This window comes from Strongylocentrotus purpuratus, unplaced genomic scaffold (assembly GCF_000002235.5).
Source record: "Strongylocentrotus purpuratus isolate Spur 01 unplaced genomic scaffold, Spur_5.0 spur5_scaffold_1, whole genome shotgun sequence".
Taxonomy (NCBI): domain Eukaryota; kingdom Metazoa; phylum Echinodermata; class Echinoidea; order Camarodonta; family Strongylocentrotidae; genus Strongylocentrotus; species Strongylocentrotus purpuratus.
The window spans coordinates 16,915,460-16,936,271 of NW_022145594.1; the positions used below are offsets into that span (position 1 = coordinate 16,915,460).

Here is a 20,812-nt window from a genome sequence, read left to right on the forward strand (position 1 = left end):
GCAAAGTCAAGCTAATCAAACTGTTGCAGCAACGCAACAAATTTGTCAAACCTCTGGCAGGACTTTGTGATTCGTGGACTGTACCAAAGAGTTGATATCCAACCTGAATTAAATGTACATTATATGTACAGAATGTACTAATTGTAATAAGCGGGCGGGGGGGGGGGCGCATACGAGTTGACTGATACAGATTTTTTTTTTGTGGGAAAAATCGGATAACATATCAATGAATAATATTACACCAAATTAGGGGGCTAGAAACTTATTTCATGATAATAGCAGACAAAAATACAACGTTTAGGTGATTTTGACAGGTTTTGAGACAGAAATTTGCATATTAAATATATGCAAATTCATGACGTCATTAATAATTGAAGACAATAAAATGAATTAAAATAGTTTTGTCTACCTATTGTTGCATTATTTACAAAGATCTTTTATAAATTTGATGGAGGTTTGACTTATATCTGCTGAGAAACAGGGTAAAATGTAAGCACATAATTCACAAACCCTAAGAAAATATACAGTACACGGAAAACTGATATGTTTACATAACAAATAATGGGAAAAAACAATGTCAACAAGAGTTGACTGAATTTTTTTTTGCAGGAAACATCAGATAACATATCAATGAATAATTTTACACCAAATTAGGGGGTTTGAAAACTTATTTCATGATAATAGCAGACAAAATACAACTTTTAGGTGATTTTGACAGGTTTTGAGGTAGAAATTTGCATATCAGAATATATGCAAATTTATGACGTCATTAACAATTGAAGACAATAAAATAAAATAAAATAATTTTTTCTACCTATTATTGTATAGCTTACAAAGATCGTTTATAAATTTGGTAGAGGTTTGACTTATATCTGCTGAGAAACGGGGTAAAATTTAACACATAATTCACAAACCCTAAGAAAATGTACAATACACGGTAAACTGATATGTTTACATAACAAATAATGGTAAAAAAAACAATGTCAACAAGAGTTGACTGAATTTTTTTTGCAGGAAACATCAGATAACATATCAATGAATAATTTTACACCAAATTATGGGGTTTGAAAACTTATTTCATGATAGTAGCAGACAAAATACAACTTTCAGGTGATTTTGACAGGTTTTGAGGCAGAAATTTGCATATCAAAATATATGCAAATTTATGACGTCATTAACAATTGAAGACAATAAAATAAAATAAAATAATTTTGTCCACCTATTGTTGTATTGTTTACAAAGATCTTTTATAAATTTGGTGGAGATTAGAGTTATATCTGCTGAGAAACAGGGTAAAATGTAAGCACATAATTCACAAACCCTAAGAAAGTGTGCAAAACACGAAAAACTGACATTTTTACATATCTTCAAATAAGGAGCAAAAAAACAGTGTCCAAATGAGTTTTTTTCTTGGGAACATCTTTTTTCTGATATTATGGATCCCAATGAACAAAATGACACCCAAGAAGTAGGATCATAGGGGGGGGTGCACGGTAGCCCCCTCTGGCCCACGGACTAAATGTAAAAGTATGTGTGACGTATTAAACAATTTATTGAAAACATGCAAAACAATTGTTGTGACTGGCAAAATTTACAGAAATCTACTATATACATGTATAAAGCATTCATGTTCGACATTTTCGTTGGCGGAAATTTATATATTTTCAGAGATCAGTATTCTTGAGGGAATATTATTGACACTGAGAGTTTTAAGACACAATTTTGTAAAACAGCCGATAACACAATGAGAAAAACCCTTAAGTTTTACATCGAATCATCAATATAACTCATCGTGTTATATTCCAAACCATAGTCTACAGAAAAGGTCATTGTCAAAGAGGTTTCATGGAAATTGGGTTTTGGGTTATCTTTAAGGGATTCACTTCTCCCTAAATATGTTCAATCACACTTACACTTACCGGCGCACACTACACAACCCGACTGCGATCAGATACTTCAAGCAATGACAATTATTTATTTAGTTATGGAAATTTAAGCAAAGAACGTTTTGCTGATTTACATTGCAAATAATGATAAGAACAACAACCATTTTAGTGCCTCTAAGCCTATTAGCCACAATTAATTCTGAATCGACTTCAAATCGTAGACAATCGTATTACTGGTATGACGTCACTAAGATTCTGAGCCGATTTACCTTTTCCTCTACATTACATGGATAAACAGAGTCTCAATCATCAAGATTTTACGTGTTGGAATGTTCATATAAAATGCTGTTGTACATTTTTCCAAAGTCGGATCGCATCAGATCGTATAGTGTGCGCTTAGCCTTAGAGAAATATAGAAATCGTTAAAGATAAAGTTGAGTTCTGGTCATGCGATTGTATTGTGAAAGAAACGATGTGGAATCAACAGATATAGTTGGTCATGTAGCATATAAATATTGGTGCGTACTGCAAGTGCAATTGATAAGAAATTTCGCCCAGTCTCGGTAAAAGTAACAAGCAATGTACACAGAAAGATGTATATGGGACTACACAAACATGTGGCATAAAAATGAGGCCCACATTTTTAAGCTGTTCAATTATATTTAAAATAGGAAGGCATTTGAAGAGCCATGCTCTTCAGGGAACAATTTTTTCTGTGATTATCTTCCATACTTGCATATAAATAACAATGAAAACGCTCACAAATTATTGTTCACCTCTCCCCAGAACTCAACCTTCTCTTTAAATGCATAGAAAGAAACTGTCGATACAAGTACGATAGAGATTTGCATCCAACCATGTGATAAAGCCACCATACCACGAGAACACACGTTAAGTCGACATGATTGCAAACTAACTTACCGATTTTCTAACATATTGTAATTTCATGTATACCTTTAACAGAAACAACATCAATAACAACAATGATAGTGGTGATGATGGTGATGATGTTGGCGATGATATCAATAAAATAGTACTAATGACGATGATGTTATTAATGGATAAAGATGATAATTATACTGATGGTAGTGACTATTAATATCAAGAAAACAATATGATGATACTAGTATAATAGTAACAATATAAGTAGGGTGATTATACTACTAATAATACTACTACGACTACTAATATTACTACCACTACTCCTAATTACTACTACTTCTATTACTGCTGTTGCTGTTGCTATTACTACTACTACTACTACTACTACTACTACTACTACTCCTCCTCCTAGCACTATAACTTTTAATACTGCTGCTACTACTACTACTACTACTACTACTACTGCTGCTGCTGCTGCTACTATTTCTACAGCTACTACTACTACTATTACCACTATCATTACTGATTACCATCGCACATATCTCTATATTCCTACATGACTGCTACTCGTTTGGGATCAAGTCATTGGTCCTTAGATTAATTGTCAGATTTTTGGTCAATTCATCCCAGAAATATTCTTGTCCTCTCACGTTCTCAGTCCAGTGAACATAGGGTCTGCCATCACTGAGGTACAACCTCGCCAGGAATGGCATTTCATCATCTGGGATGTCTTCAAGGAAGACCACGACTACGAATTCAGTCAGAGTGTCACTTACGTGGTCCATGGCCGTACGGAACTTGAGTATGAACCAGTGGTCGTGCACAGCAGCTCTGCTAAGCAATATGATAGTCTTGTAACTATGGCTCACCACGTAATCGACGGAATCTAAGTAATGCATACCCAACACAAGGTCTTCGTCACCAAATACGTTCCTCTGAAACTGTGGAAGCCGTTCTTCGAGAGCCGGTCGGAGCTGTTCGCGAATCCATTCTTCGTCATCGTCGTAGAAAATGATGTTCACGTCAAACTCGTAGTCATTGTGGTCTCGGACGTCCCGCATCTCGTTATAGCCCACAGCGGCCAGTTTGAAGAGAAAGAGTTTGTACCTCAACTGCCATCGGTAGTAATACAACAGCACGCTGATTACAACCAAGCTAATAGAGGCAAGGGGAATCAGAAAGAATAGACTATTGTTTATTACACAGAGTTTATTTGGATCAAAATCAAGCAGGGGTTTCTCACGAAGAGGCTCCAGAGATGCTGACGAACAAATAGTATTCTCTTTGTCTATCAGGAGTAAAGGTTCATGTAACCAACCAATAAGCCATTTTAGATCACAGTTACAATTGATTGGATTCCTTGATAGATCAAGTGATGAAATGGAGGAAAAGATCGGCTTGAAAGTGCTTTCATTAAGGCGCGTTAATCTGTTGTTGGCCAAGGAAAGATTTGTGAGCTTCCCGTTATTTGAGAACATTTGCTCCTCCAAGTATGAGATAAGGTTTCCTTCAAAGTTGATACTTTTTATTTGACCCAACCCCGACAATACATCAACGTGGGTATGCTTGATGTTGTTTCCTTTCAAACTCAACATCTGAAGCGATTCTAACCCCGAGAAGACAAGAGGGTGTAGATTTGTAATATCGCAGTAGTCTAGATAAAGCTCTTGTAAAACAGATAGTCGTTGGAATATCCTTGGCGGTAGACCTCTTCCAAAAATCAGGTAACGGTTACTACTCAAGTCCAAATGATTAAGATTCAATAATCCATCGAAAAGAGACGCGTTTCTATCTTCATTCCATATGTTCATCATGAAGAGCTTAGAGTCTTTCATGTCTAAACTAACAAGGGATTGTAAATATTGAAAGGAATGTCCTGGTTCCAAAGGAGGCAAGTCTGAACGAAGATAGTTTAGGGAAAGTGACCTTAATATTGGGGTGTTCAATTCCAGAACAAATATACGACTTTCGGTCAAATCAATCGTTTGAATATTGTCAAGGCCTGAAAAGGCCGTCAGCTGAAAGACAGAAAGGTATTCGTTCGAGCTCATGTCTAAGAAAGTTAAATTTCCTAACCCGCGAAATGCAGATGTAGATATTTCTGCAAACAGATTACCGGATAAGTCCAACTTCGATAAGTCCACTGTCCAAGTCTGATCGTGAGGATTTATTTTTCTTACTCGGTTGTTGTTGATTGTCAGTACCTTTAATGAATTCATGCCCTCGAAAAAGTCTGGTTGAATTTCTTCTATGGGGAGTTTGTTATTACTGAAACTGAATTGTTTGAGTTTTGTCAAATTGGAGAAGACTAGAGGATGAAGGCTATTGAGGTCGCACCCAAAGAAATCCAGAACAGAGAGAGAAGAATTGCGCAGTGGATCAAATAAACCTTTGGGAAATGCACCAACAGAACAAAACTCGATTCTAAGCCGTTTGATGTCTGATGTTGATATTCCGAGGGTGATGTTCGCCAACACCTCGTAACTCAAAAGATATGCATAGTAACCTAGCATCAAAGAGCGAACATGTAGTGATGCGATCACATCAGGGTCTACTGATTGAATAGGGTTTCTTGAAAGATATAGAGTGTCAGTGTGGCACACAAAGATGAAATCTCTCGCCGTAAGGTGTTGTAGTCGATTACCAGCCATGTTTACATCGTCGGCCATGCCACAAGAACTTATATTGATAGAGGAGAACTGGTTGGAGGACAGATCTACCTCAAATAGATTGGGACTCCATTTCAGAATGTCATTGGGGAGCGACTCCAAGTTTGTTGACGATAAATCGAGAATGGAAAGCCGTGAAGACATCACGAAGACATCTGTTGCTGGAAGCACAAGACGCGAGTTATGGGATAGAGACAGGTACATTAAGCCCTTGAGGGGGTAAAAAGCGGCGGATTCTATCGCTCTTACATTGTTAGAAGAAATTTTCAAGTTGTATATTACAGGGTAAACTTCAAAAGAGGAATTCAAGAGTTTGGTGATGTTGTTATAAGACAAGTCAAGGTCCTCGGTATCCTCAGAGAGACTCTGGGGAACAGTGTCCAGGTGTTTAAATCTGCAAGAAGCCGCTTTCGATTCCAGGTTCTGGTCGCATCCATGGAAAGATTTTTCCATGTCCAGTGTTAAAGATGTCATCGCCGAATCTCCATCGTGTCGATGTAAAGATTGGAAGGACGAGCTGACGAGGAGACAAGCGACGAGCAACGGGTACAAGATTGAGCCGTTTGCCATGACGTCAATATATCACCTCTGAAAAAGTAAAAGTAGACCTTTGTCTAATGATAATATATCGCTCTTGAATATCATATGCTAACACAAGCTCATAGATGCATTAACAAATTTGTATCCTTTGCTGCAGACGGTCAGCCTCAAATTAAGCGCTCCGAATTTCGCTTTCCTTCAAAAAATTGTGGTTATCATATTCTAAATTAGTAACCAAAACTAAAATAAAGTTTTGGGAAACAATTATGAATGTGTTCAGACGAAACCAAAATTCATATTGTATTTTTGGATGAACATTTAAACATTTACAAGTGATTAAATGACACGCAAAAAACTAAATAAGAAATGTAAACGGTTATACTTTAAAGAACACAAAGGGAAAAATTGATTTCAAGTGGTAGTTAACACCGACATTAGATATAATAGGCCTACTACTGTGCGGTTTCTGTTTAATGAGTTTCAGGTTTTAATTGCCAACTACAGTGTGAGCCAAAAATAAGTTTTCACCTAGAAAATTGCTAATTATTTTTTAAAAATCATCCATGATTAGTAAATTATTATACATCTTATGAAAGACTGTTTTATCCCAAATCATTCGGCATCATTTTTGTGTGGTATGTGTACACGCTTAGATGAACAGGAGATGTATAATAATTTACTGTTCATAGATGATTTTTTTTTTTTTTAATAATTAGCAATTTTGTAGGTGTAATCCCTTTTTTTACTCACAATGTAGTCGGCAATTAAAACCTGAAACTCATTTGACAGAAATCGCACAGAAATTGATATCAAATGGTAATTGACACCGACATTAGATATTTATAATGGGCCTACTAGTCGGCAATTAAAACCTGAAACTCTTTAAACAGAAATCGTACAGAAATATTAATATTATGACACCCTGTTTCTGTTTCCATTTATGTTGAAGTGCTATATTGAAATACAAGATGTCTAAAAGTCTCGAATAATTATTAACGAAATTAACACGAACATTTCTGAGGTAGGCGTTCTCGTCTTACGCTCGTATGACCTAGTGTCCCTTTATACACTAGTATGACCTAACCGATCTTGCCGATGTAGGTTAAGAAAGAATATAATTGTGACAATGTTGTGATATGGTGGGGGAAATATCCAAACATGTTATCGGATAACTATGTCTATCAATTATCCCCCAAAACAAAAAAAATAATAATATTAACAAATTATTTATAAAAAAAATAATAATAATAATAATAAATCCACGCTTTATTTATGGTAAATAGTTAAAGCGGCAATGGAATACTTTACAGAAAATCATAATGCAAGAAATCCCTTCGTTCCATTTAAAACGCTAGTACGATGCTACGATAAGGTAACTATAAAACTCTAAAAACTACACAAGTTACCCTGCTTGTGCAAATTCTTGATCTGCCAAAAGTGAAGTTTTAATGAGTAATGTTCATCACAGAAATTAATCATATACACAATTGATGTAAGACATCATAAGGACAGAGCTGAGACTAATATGCAAGTTAATCAGAAGGTTTCTGATGGCCGAGGCCGAAATGACATCATCTTGAGAATAACACTTTTTAAAGGACTACCCTGCCCAATGAGTGTGCTTCGTAGCTAGCACCTGTGCTCTAGGCTTGTTGTAGTAGGGACTTTTCGATTTGCACGTTCAGTAGTTGACTGCTACGTCTGCGGTCATTTAAAAAGCAGGGTTGCATGCGCACTGCTTAAAAAATGACTTCATACGTTGCAGTATACTTATAACTAGGCGTTGTGGCGTGCGCCTGTAATCCAGCTAACAGTGGAAGTTACAAACTGATTCAGCCGAGGACGCAGGTTCGAAACTGAGTCACGTCTTTCGGATGGTGACGTTAAAAGTCGGTCCCCAGACGTAAATAATCATATCTGATTGATACACGTCTGTAAAAACCCAATTACACACACACTGCAGTATACTCGTAAACGTGCAAATCAAAAGGTCCCTATTGTCTAGTGCTCCGCTCATGGATCAAGCGTCTTCTATAGAAAGGCTATAGACGGCGAGGGACGTCCTCTGACTTGCTGTCTAAATGATCACGTGGTTAATCTGGCATTGGGGATAGGCAATCTACGATATGCGGTGGTTTACAATAGGGACTTTTAGATCGATGTGAAAGGCACTGCCAGTGCCTTAAAAACGTCACACGTAGCAGTCCACTATGTTGACGTGCAAATCTAAAATTCCCTAATGTTAGGTGTAAGTCATTCACCGACTAAGATTCGGTGGGATAGCCGAATGGCGGCGAAGGATATTAATAGGTACAGCCTATAAATACTGCATCCAACGAAAACTAAAGACACCTATAAATTACATGTCCTGCAATAATTGTATTATATTGAATTGCATTGTACTGTAACGATGGTGATGATAATGATAATAATGATACCGATACCAATGACAATAATAATGATAACAATGATAATAAAGATAGAAATATTAATTATAGTGATATTAAGAATAATGATAACAAATGAGATTTGTAAAACGCCATTTGCTTTCTTTTGTATTGTACACAAGGGTGTCGATCCCGGGGGGATGGGGGGTATATGCCCCCCCCCCCCCCCCAATATTTCAGGTGGGGGGTTGGCCTGTACAATCATCCCCCCCCCCCCCCAATAATTCACCATAAAAAAATGAATAAAGAGAAAAATTAATGATGAGAGCCCGATGCAAGATGACCATCAATATACACATTTTGCTATCTCATTTTCATAATACATCCATATATATACGAAGTAAATGAGACAACCGTATATGGGGGGGGGGGACTGAATTCACACAAGGACATGATACAACGAATCGTCCTCCTTCTCTAATAATTTAATGAAACAGTAAAGCTTCCGCGCTTCGCGTGGGATGGGCGAAAATGAATATGGACAAGGATTAAGAGTAATAATTTATTGAACTATCAAAGCTTCCGCGCTTCGCGCGGCAGGAGGGAAACTGAATTCAGACAAGGACACCATAAATTAATCGTCTTCTTTCTCTAATAATGTAATGAAATGTGAAAGCTTCGCGCAGGAATGGGCGAAAGTGAATTAAGACAAGGATTAAGAGTACTAATTAAATGAAACGTGAAAGCTTCCGCGCTTCGCGCGAGATGGGCAAAAATGAATTCAGACAAGGATTAAGAGTAATAATTTATTGAAATACACTGTCGCTCATAAAGGTGGAATATTTTTTTTTTACCTCAATTTACGGAATTATTTTAAAAATAATTTAAAATAATAGATCTAGATAATAGTATACATTCTCATATCTTATTGAATAGTAATTTGCCAATGTGTGTTTCGCGTGACTGCTGAAGCATGTGTGTGCTACTATGCTTATCAACTAGGGGACCTACGCCCTTAAGTCATAAATGACAGTAATGAGGATCAATGCCCCACAAAAGGGCACTAATATAGCACATTGACACGGTTTTGATCCTGGGGCCTCACAGTTGCGAGGCCTTTGCTTTGTCACTGAACCATGACTGTACGCAGCGGGGGCTAGGGTAGGGGGCAGTTTCCATAAAGAAAAAAAACACAGAAAATGCAATAAATTTTCAATAATTTATTGCATTTTACCCTGGTCCCTAACTTAAAAAATTGAGGTTAAAAAAAAATATTCAACCTTTATGAGCCACAGTGTACAAAGCTTCCGCAGTGGGAAACTAAATTCAGACAAGAACACGATACAACGAATCGTCTTCTTTCTCTAATAATGAAACGTGAAAGCTTCCGCGCTTCGCGCGGGATGGGCGAAAAAGAATTCAGACAAGGCTGAAGAGTAATAATTATTTGAAACGTAAAAAATTCCCCGCTTCGCGCGGGAGGGGGGGGGGAACTGAATTCAGACAAGGATCAAAGGGATCCGGTAACTTTGTCTCAGATTCTGAAACAAAATTCTGGATTTAGCTCATGATGCAATGATAATTATAAACCTTTAGGTCAGTCAGGAACCCCATGACTTTTACAAGCCGATCGCCTGTCTGATTATCAAGATATTTATGATTGGAATTACAAATTTTGAAAACCGTTCGCCTGACGGTTTTCATAACACTACAGTCTATTGGGGAAAACGAGTATGGTAAAACCGGTCACTCAAAGATTTTTACTTTTTTGAGGCACTTCTTGATCATTTTGAAGCGCAATTTTTTTAGGGCTTCAATATTACACCATATCACAGACACTGATAACACGTAGGACCGTGTATCTCGCATTTAGCATTGTTAAACGATCCCTTTAAGAGTCGAGAACGGTAATAAATCGTCTTCTTACTCTAATGATTAAATGAAACGTCAAAGCTAGCGCGGGAGGGGGGAACTGAATTCAGACAAGGATTAAGAGTCAAGAATGGTACATCGAATCGTCTTCTTTCTTTAATAATCTAATGAAACGTCAGAGCTTCCGCGCTACGCGCTGGGAGGGAAACTTGATTCAAACAAGGATTAAGAGTCGAGAATGTTCCAACGAATCGTCTTCTTTCCTAATAATTTAAAGCTTCCGCGCTTCGCGGGGCCCGGAGGGGGAAACTCCTCCCTCCCTGCACCCAACCCCTAGGGAGCGCGCTTCGCACGCTTTGTGTGCTCACTTCCTCCCCCCCCCCCCCCCCTAAAAGGAAATCCTGCCGGGCTACGCGATTGGGGAGGGGTGCAACCTGACACGCTTCTACCTCTTGGTTGCTTTGATCTATTTCCGAAATATTTTGGCACCTATCATCCCCCCAACCACGGATACAAATCGACACCCTTGATTGTACATTATAGTGGACTTGATTAATACATTGATATAAAAATCATTAAAAATGCTTTTAAAAGTATCATCACATGCATCATTATTGTCATCTTCATCTTCGTCATCATCCTCATCTTAGAAGTCATAATCATCACTACATTGATCACCAAGGTGGTATCGAAATTCATTAACAATTTTACTTGAATGCTGACAGTTATTTTTTTAAATTGTGATATGTAAAGTCCAAATATGTTTACATTGCCTTTTCTGTGATATTTAAACATTTTGTACCCTAACGACAGCATTCACACACACACACAAACACACGCACACACACACATATTCACACACACAGGCACACATACAATAGATGTTCACTCTTGTAAAATCTCCATATTCATAATGATGCTTTTATTATAAATTTGATTTTATTCATCGTTGTTAGCTATTTCCACATTCGCCCTACATACACGTATTAAAATATAAAGCAACAGATAAATAACAAAATTATCTGCAGTGTTGTATACCGTTCGATTTTCACCCAAATATTCGATAATCCCTAATAATCCCGTTACATAATGTTTGAATGTTTGATAATGAAGAAGCCTACACCAGAATATATATTGACCAAGCATTATAATGCACAAGATAGAGTATTCATTGAAAGATGATACAGAATGATATCGAAGCTTACGAATAGGGGACAATAGCTATCCTTAATAACTAGACTAATATTGTACCCCAAAGGGTTATACTTGGGTGATTTCATGATAAAGGAGATGTGTGATTTTTTGAAAAGATTGGTCAGGCAGTGTATATCACACTATAGAAATGGTGAAATTATTCGTTTTCATACGTTGTAGCAGAGTGCATATGAAAAGGCCCTGCATTGGGTCATCCGGCAAAGTAAATTCAATTATACATACGTTGGTATTTTTTTTTTTTTTTTTTTTTTTTACATGGGAGCCTATTATTCGTGTAAATGGGTTTCGATATAGATAGTCCAGCTGACCGAATACATGAAGCATCGGAAACTACAAAAGAGTCAGTTTAAACGATGTGTTGTGTTGCACAAAGATGCAATCAGTTTAATTTCGGCCATTACAAGTAGTGGGTTATTGATGTAGACAAATGATCATGTACCTGTTACAGCTCGTTTTATGTATGTTATTACCAAAGAAAAAACATGTCAGTCGATCATTCAATAGTGTCTGACAGTGAGGTCTAGAAGGTAAACGAGTTTCCTTGCATAATGTGATTACTAGTACACTAATAATGTTTAAATTTCACAGATAGGACATACATGACATATTCATAATTTCTGCAAAGTTCTACAGAATTTGATGCTGGCTGCAAAAGGGACATAGTATCTTTAATATGTAATGTAAATATGAAGAATGTCCAAGTGGTGCAGCTGACAACATTTGAAGTTTGAGGCTGATAAGATTTTTCCGATGTGCAGCTTGCTCTACAGCTCTCATCACCTAACGGCCGCTTAACTCTTATCCTGCCACATGGCTAGCGTGCATGCAGCCTTATGGCAGGCTATGAGTTAATCCCGAGTCTACCCTACACCCTACGGTAGCTCAGACCCCTTCATCGTCCGACAAACGACCAATATTTATACAAGTTTAGGCTCTGTATTTAAACAGAAAAACAAATATTATCTTAGATACGTAGACAAGTATGTAGCTAATATATTTACCTAGATTCAATAATTATTCATATATTTACAAACTTTTTATTTGTTAAGATACTGTATTTTTAAAGTACCAGACATGATTAGCACTTTATGCTTTTTCTGGTCCTTTTATTCGTTAGACATCTCGGTTAAAATGCATTTATTATTGTTATATTAGTGTATTTGAACGTTTGGGTTTTAAAATCACAAACAAACAGTACGGTGGACCAAGCTGTTGTGACAATGATACATGGATATATATGAAGCTCCCTGTACATGCATTGAATATCTGTATTCAGTAAAGAAGACTTGCATTAAAAATGGGTTTCTACCCTTATATAAAATTAGATTATGTGAAAGAAAAGTCAGAACATTATGTTTAATTTACACAGGTAAATATAGCTTCATGTAAATGCATAATCCATCTAAGCCTAGAGTACACATGCCTAGGCTGAGTTAGATGACTCCATAGAAAATTAACAAAGCATAATACATTTTACAAAACATTTCTTTTTTTAAAGTAATATGGACAAATTAATAATCCCGAATAGCAGTAATTGATACATGAAAGAATATTCTATAAACCATTCAGTACACAAATGGAAAGTGAACCTACTTGACAGCTAAGCTTGCTGTGTGTAGGTTCACTTAATTATACGACTGACCTCAAATACAGACAAAAAATGCCTAGACTAGACTGAGATCCCACAAAATGTAAAACAACATATATGTTACGGGTAAATTGAAAAGAGAGAGAAATATAAAACACATGAAAGACAGAAATTGCAGAGTTTGTTTCTCTCCTTCCTTTTACCTTGATACGAGGGAACTAAAGCAATAAAGATTTTTTTTTTCCTTCCCAATACCTTCTTTCTCTTCTATTCCCATATAATTACAAGGGAGCCATATGAAATATAAAATCAAAGTCACAATAAATGTATTTTTCTTTCCCTTCTTTTCTACCTAACTACGAGTGAGCTGTAAGAAGAATAACAAATACAAGATAGAAGTTACAATATAAATATATACTTTTTTCCTCTCCTTTCTTTCTTACTCTTCTTTCTCAATTAAATACATTGAAGTTGTAGAATATTACACATGGTAAAATAATGCCGACAAATTACAATATCTATATATGATTTTTTTTCTTTCCCGTTTTTTCCACAAGAACATGCTATATCGAATTTATAAATATACAATTTTTCTTCTTTCCAATCTTTCTTTCTCTTCTTTCTCACCTCAATACATGGGAGTTGTATTACGCAACACATGGTAAAATAATGCCGACAAATGGAGGGAATTATGTGATATGATATCTTATAACACGTGTAGAAATTGTAAAATATAATATTGGCGTACAAAGAAAACAATTGTGTTCAATAACACACATAATGCCTTTTTGTTCAAGGTTACAGAGACCAAGACAATGAATTGCAAAGAAATGGGATGAAAATGAGATAACAATTATAGTCAGGTTGTTAGAATTAATTCATTTTATCTTAGAACATGTGTATAAAAAAACTAGATATTATAAAATATTTTAACATACAATATAGGCGTACAAAGAGAACTATTTTGATCTATATTATAATGCCTTTTTGTTGAAGGTTACAGAGGCCAACACAATGAATTTCAAAGAAATGGGAGGAAAATGGGATAACAATTGTAGTCAAGTTGTTAGAATTAATTTATTTTATATTAGAACATGTGTATAAAAAACTAGAAATTATAAAATATTGTAGCATACAATATAGGCGTACAAAGAGAACTATTTTGATCAATATTATAATGCCTTTTTGTTCAAGGTTACAGAGACCAACACAATGAATTTCAAAGAAATGGGAGGAAAATGGGATAACAATTGTAGTCAAGTTGTTAAAATTAATTCATTTTATCTTAGAACATGTGTTTAAAAAACTAGAAATTGTAAATATTGTAACATATGATATAGGCGTACAAAGAGAACAATTGTGATCAATAACATATTATAATGCCTTTATGTTAAAGGTTACAGAGACCAAGACAATAACTAGCAAAGGAATTGTAGGAAAATGGGATTATAATTAAACCCAAGTTGTAAAAATTAATTCATATTTCCAATAATACTAATTGTTTGGGGCTTTTGGGGGAAGTTAAAAGATAAGAACAGAAATAATACAACTCATATCCAAATATAATTTATTTCCAATGGCTACTGTTGTGGTCTGGAGCATTTACAAAGTGAAGTTATTTACAATTAGAGTGAATAGCTCACCTAATAACATATCAATTAATTAATATTAAAGATAGTTACCACTTAACAGAGAAATGCAAAGATGTAGGTTTTTTCCGAAAAGTTGCTCTGCAAGTCACTCTTTTTCATTTTTATTTGAATTGTTGTATCTAAGTTGAGGGCTGCCGGCAGGCGCGGATCCAGGGGGCTGAGCGTGCCTTGCCCCCCCCCCCCCCCCCCCGCAAAAAAAAAAAAAAAAAAAAAAAAAGGAGAGAGAGAAGGAAAAAAAGGGAAAGAGGAGAGAAAGGGGAAAAAAGAGGAAGAAGAAAAGAAAAGAGGGAAGAAGGAGATCGGGGGGAAGGACTTGCCTCCCCCTCCCCCCCCCCCCCCCAATAAAAAAATAAAAGAGAAGGAAGGAAAGGGAAAGAAAAAAGATAAAGAGGAGATAAAGGGAAGGACAAAATAGGAAGAAGAAAAGAAAAGAAGGGGGATATCAGTTGCAATTTTCCCGCCAACAAGTTGTGGATCGAGGGGAGGGGGGGCAAAAGACTTTAGCCTCCCCCCCTCCCCCCCCCCCCCCCCCGTCCCCGCTAAAAAAAAGAGAGAAGGAACGAAAAGGAAAAGAGGAGAGCTAGAAGGGAACAAAAAGAGGAAAAAAAAGTAAAGGGAGAAAAGAAGCGGAGATTAGTTGCGGTTAATCCCGCCAACAATGTGTGGAGCGGGTTGGGGACCAAAATGACCATTCCCTCCCCCCCCCCCCCCCCCCCCAGCAAACCTAAAAGAGAGATAAGGAAGGGAAGGGAAAGTGAAAGAGGAGAGAAAGGGAAAGGAAAAAAAAGAGAATGAAGAAAGGTAAGGGATATCAGTTGCAATTTTCCCGCCAACAAGGTGTAGATCGGAGGGGGGGGGCCACTGGCATACTGATAGGGGAGGGGGGTTGGAGAAATAGAATTCAAACGTGGTTTATTTATAATTCCATAACGGTGGTTAACAAATAATGCTGAAATGAGTTAATTTTCCTCACTTCATGCGTTTGTTTGAAAATGACAAATTCCTAAATTTACAGCCAGGCAAGAAAATGCTTCTTGAGATGCCTACATATCAGGGCCCGCGGAACCGCGGGGATCGGGATCCTCGAGCCCCTCCCCCCACAATTTCTTTGAAAAAGTATATTAAAGAGAAATAGAAAGAAAGAGAGCGAGAAAGAAAAAATAGTTAACTGCCAGTGTCACATTATAATGGGGTATCAAAATATGCTCATCTGACCATGATTAAAATTAATGCCTAAAATGCCCCCTGGATTCCACTTGGGGCCCTAAGGCGGGCCCTTAGATGCTCATATGACGGTCATTTAATGCCTAAAACCTCTGATTTCTGGGGGCTCTGCCCCCTGGACCCCACGCCAAATAGTGTCCTGCTAGTGTCACAAATAATAAGGTATAAACAATGCTCATCTGACCGTAATTAAACGCCTAAAACCCCTGAGCTTGTGGGGGCTCTGCCCCCTGGACCCAACCAAGAGCCCTTAGACGGGCCCCTCGATACTCATCTGACCGTAATTGAGTGCCTAAAACCCTTGAGATTCCGGGGCTCCGCTCCCTGAACCCCTAGCCAATTAGTGACCTGCCATTGTAACAATTAGGTATCAAAATAATGCTCATCTGACCGTAATTAAATGCCTTAACTCCTGAACTTCCGGGGCTCTGACCCCTGGACCCCGTCTAGGGCGCTAAGGCGGACCCCTGAATGCTAATCTGACCGTAAATTAAAACCTTAAACCCCTGAGCTTCCGGGGCGGACAAGGTATCAACATATGTTCATCTGACAGCAGGCGCGTAGCCAGGGGGCGGTGGGGTGGTCCCCCAATAAACGCCGGCCAAAAAAGAGAGGAGTGTAAAGGAAGAGGACGTAGGAAGAAAAGGGAATAGACAAAGAACATATTTGAAATTCAGACAAGTATTAAGAGTCGAGAACGGTACAACGAATCGTCTTCTTTCTATAATAATTTAATGAAACGTCGAAGCTTCCGCGCTTCGCGCGGAAGGGGGGGATTGATTTAGACAAGGATTAAGAGTCGAGAACGGTACGACGAATCCTCCTCTTTCTCTAATGATTTAATGAAAAGTAAAAGCTTCCGCGCTTTGCGGGGAAACTAAATTATTTTCGAGAGCGGAACAACGAATCGTCTTCATTCTCTAAAAATTTAATGAAACGTCGAAGCGGGGGGAAAACTGAATTTAGACAAGGATTAAGAGTCGAGAACTGTACAACGAATCGTCTTCTTTCTTTAATGATTTAATGAAACGTAAAAGCTTCCGCGCTTCGCGTGGGAGGGGGGAAACTGAATTTAGACAAGGATTTAGAGTCGAGAACGGTACGACGAATCTTCCTCTTTCTCTAATGATTTAATGAAAAGTAAAAGCTTCCGCGCTTTGCGCGGGTGGGGGAAACTAAATTATTTTCGAGAGCGGAACAACGAATCGTCTTCATTCTCTAAAAATTTAATGAAACGTCGAGGCGGGGGAAAAACTGAATTTAGACAAGGATTAAGAGTCGAGAACGGTACAACGAATCGTTTTATTTCGCTAATGATTTAATGAAACGTAAAACCTGTATTCAGACGAGGATTATTTTCGAGAACGGTACAACGAATCGTCTTCTTTCTCGAATGATTTAATGAAACGTACAAGCTTCCGCGCTTCGCGAGGGAGGGAGGAGGGGAAAACTGAATTCAGATGAGGATTGAGAGTCGAAAACGGTACAACGAATCATCTTCTTTCTCTAATGATTTAATGAAACGTAAAAGCTTCCGAGCTTTGCGCGGGAGAGGGGGATGAATTAAGACGAGGATTAAGAGTAAAAAACTGTACAACGAATCGTCTTCTTTTTCTAATGATTTAATGAAACGTAAAAGCTTCCGCGCTTCGCGCGGGAGGGGAAAAACTATTTTCAGACGAGTAGGCACGTACGGAAGGGGGGAGGGGGTTAGGGGGTTGACCCTTCCCCCTTCGGTTTTTTTTGTGTGTATTTTGGAGCAACCCCCCCCCCCCTTTTCTGTGATTTTTTTTTTTTTTTTTTAATTTAAAGAAAATAACAAAAATATGCCAATGGCTGACCTAAAAAAGGTGACCTCACCCCCCCCCCCCCCAACGGAACAAAATGTCCAATTTTCAAATTTCGAGACCAAAAAGAAAAAGTGTCCCCCCCCCCCCCCCCCCCCCCCCCCCCCCCTAAGAAATCCTGGATCCGCGCCTGGCTGCCGGCACGTCAAGCTACTTTGCTTATTTCTGTAGCCCTCCTGCATCTAATGTATGTTAATTATGCATTCAATATATTTGTTTAAATTCAATACATTTGTTTAATATCGTTTATTATCTGTATAAAATTATATACACTTGAAATATTGTATCAAGCCATGTTATGTTCATGAAAATGTATGATGAAAAAAAGAAAAAAGATGCAGAAACCAATAAATCAAATAAAATAAAATAAAATCAAAATAACGTCCCTAGGTCAAAAATGGTTTAAAGAATTACATTTTTGTTTAGAACTTTAGTACGCGTCATCAGGTTTTGTCCAAGTCGGAGGGTGCATGCGATCTCTGCTTGACGACTATGATAACGCTTCATCGCCGCCGGGATGCCCGTGCGAACTGTGATCCATGGTCTAGACATGACGGCGTCCGCGGACTGCTGCGATGTGCTGGCTCGTCGAAGACGAGGAATCTCGAAAGCGCAAAGGACTCTGTTGCGGCCTTGCATCCCCATAAAACAAATTAAGTATACTTCAAGTATCAATTATAAGCCTTTTTATGAAGCGTCAGTCCCGTTTTGGAAAGAATTTAATAAAAGTGAATAAATTGCTCATTTTTTAGCACATCAACTGAGATTTTGTCGGACGCTCTACTGACTTAGCCAACACACCGGTAAGAGCCAACGCACTGGTTATTATTATCATATAAGTGTATTTGAACGATTGGATAATAAAACCTCAAATAAACAGTACGATGGACCAAGCTGTTGTGACAATGATACATAGATATACATCAATCATCCAGTACATGCATTGAATATCCGTATTCAGTAAAGAAGACTTGCATTAAAAATGGGTTTCTACCCTTATAGAAATTTGGATTATGTGAAAGAAAAGCCAGAAAATTAGGTTTAATTTACACAGGTAAATATAGCTTCATGTAAATGTTTGACACATGTAAGCCTGGGGTACAAATGCCTAGACTGAGTTAGATGACTCCATAGAAAATTAACAAAGCATAATACATTTTACCAAACATTTCTATTTTTAAGTAATATGGACGCATGGATAATCTTGAATAACAGTAATTGATAACATGAAATAATATTCTATAAACCATTCAGTACAAAAATAGAAAGTAGATCTATTTGACAGCTAAGCTTGCTGTGTGTAGGTTCACTTAATTATACGACTGACCTCAAATACAGACAAAACAATGACTATACTAGACTGAGACCCCACAAAATGTAAAACAACATATATGTTACGGGTAAATTGAAAAGAGAGAGAAATATAAAACACATGAAAGACAGAAATTGCAGAGTTTGTTTCTCTCCTTCCTTTTACCTTGATACGAGGGAGCTAAAGCAATAAAGATTTTTTTTTTCCCAATACCTTTTTTCTCTTCTATTCCCGTATAATTACAAGGCAGCCATATGAAATAACACATATAAAATCAAAGTCACAATAAATGTATTTTCTTTCCCTTCTTTTCTAACTGAATACGAGTGAGCTGTAAGAAGAATAACAAATACAAGAAATAAATTACAATATCAATATATACTTTTTGTTTTTTGCCTTTCTGTCTTACTCTTTTTTCTCACCTAAATACATTGGATATGTAGAATATTACACATGGAAAAATAATGCCGACAAATTACAATATCTATATATGATTTTTTTTTCTTTCCCGTTTTTTCCACAAGAACATGCTATATCGAATTTACAAATATACAATTTTTCTTCTTTCCAATCTTTCTTTCTCTTCTTTCTCACCTCAATAAATGGGAGTTGTATTACCCAACACATGGTAAAATAATGCCGACAAATGGAGGGAATCATGTGATATGGTATCTTAGAACACGTGTAGAAATGGCAAAATATAATATTGGCGTACAAAGAAAACAATTGTGTTCAATAACACACATAATGCCTTTTTTGTTCAAGGTACAGAGACCAAGACAATGAATTGCAAAGAAATGGGATAAAAATGAAATAACAATTATAGTCAAGTTGTTAGAATTAATTCATTTTATCTTAGAACATGTGTATAAAAAAAACAAGAAATTAAAAAATATTGTAACATACAATATAGGCGTACAAAGAAAACAATTGTGTTCAATAACACACATAATGCCTTTTTTGTTCAAGGTTACAGAGACCAACACAATGAATTGCAAAGAAATGGGATGAAAATGATATAACAATGATAGTCAAGTTGTTAGAATTAATTCATTTTATCTTTAAAAAAACTAGAAATTATAAAATATTGTAACATACAATATAGGCGTACAAAGAGAACTATTTTGATCAATATTATAATGCCTTTTTCTTCAAGGTTACAGAGACCAACACAATGAATTTCAAAGAAATGGGAGGAAAATGGGATAACAATTGTAGTCAAGTTGTTAAAATTTATTCATTTTATCTTAGAACATGTGTTTAAAAAAACTAGAAATTGTAAATATTGTAACATACAATATAGGCGTACAAAGAGAACTATTTTGATCAATATTATAATGCCTTTTTGTTCAAGGTAACAGAGACCAACACAATGAATTTCAAAGAAATGGGAGGAAAATGGGATAACAATTGTAGTCAAGTTGTTAAAATTTATTCATTTTATCTTAGAACATGTGTTTAAAAAAACTAGAAATTGTAAATATTGTAACATACAATATAGGCGTACAAAGAGAACTATTTTGATCAATATTATAATGCCTTTTTGTTCAAGGTAACAGAGACCAACACAATGAATTTCAAAGAAATGGCAGGAAAATGGGATAACAATTGTAGTCAAGTTGTTAAAATTAATTTATTTTATCTTAGAACATGTGTTTAAAAAAACTAGAAATTGTAAATATTGTAACATACAATATAGGCGTACAAAGAGAACTATTTTGATCAATATTATAATGCC

At 36.7% G+C, this 20,812-nt stretch overlaps 1 protein-coding gene across 1 annotated transcript in view; it reads right to left on the bottom strand.

The window, feature by feature from the left end:
• Positions 1 to 3,331: 3,331 nt before the first annotated feature.
• LOC105439458 overlaps positions 3,332 to 20,812 on the bottom strand; it is a 50,611-nt gene continuing 33,130 nt past the window's right edge. The window contains exon 5 of the mRNA XM_030978559.1: positions 3,332 to 3,923. Coding sequence (XP_030834419.1) covers positions 3,332 to 3,923 — 592 coding nt within the window. The remainder of the gene's footprint in view (positions 3,924 to 20,812) is intronic.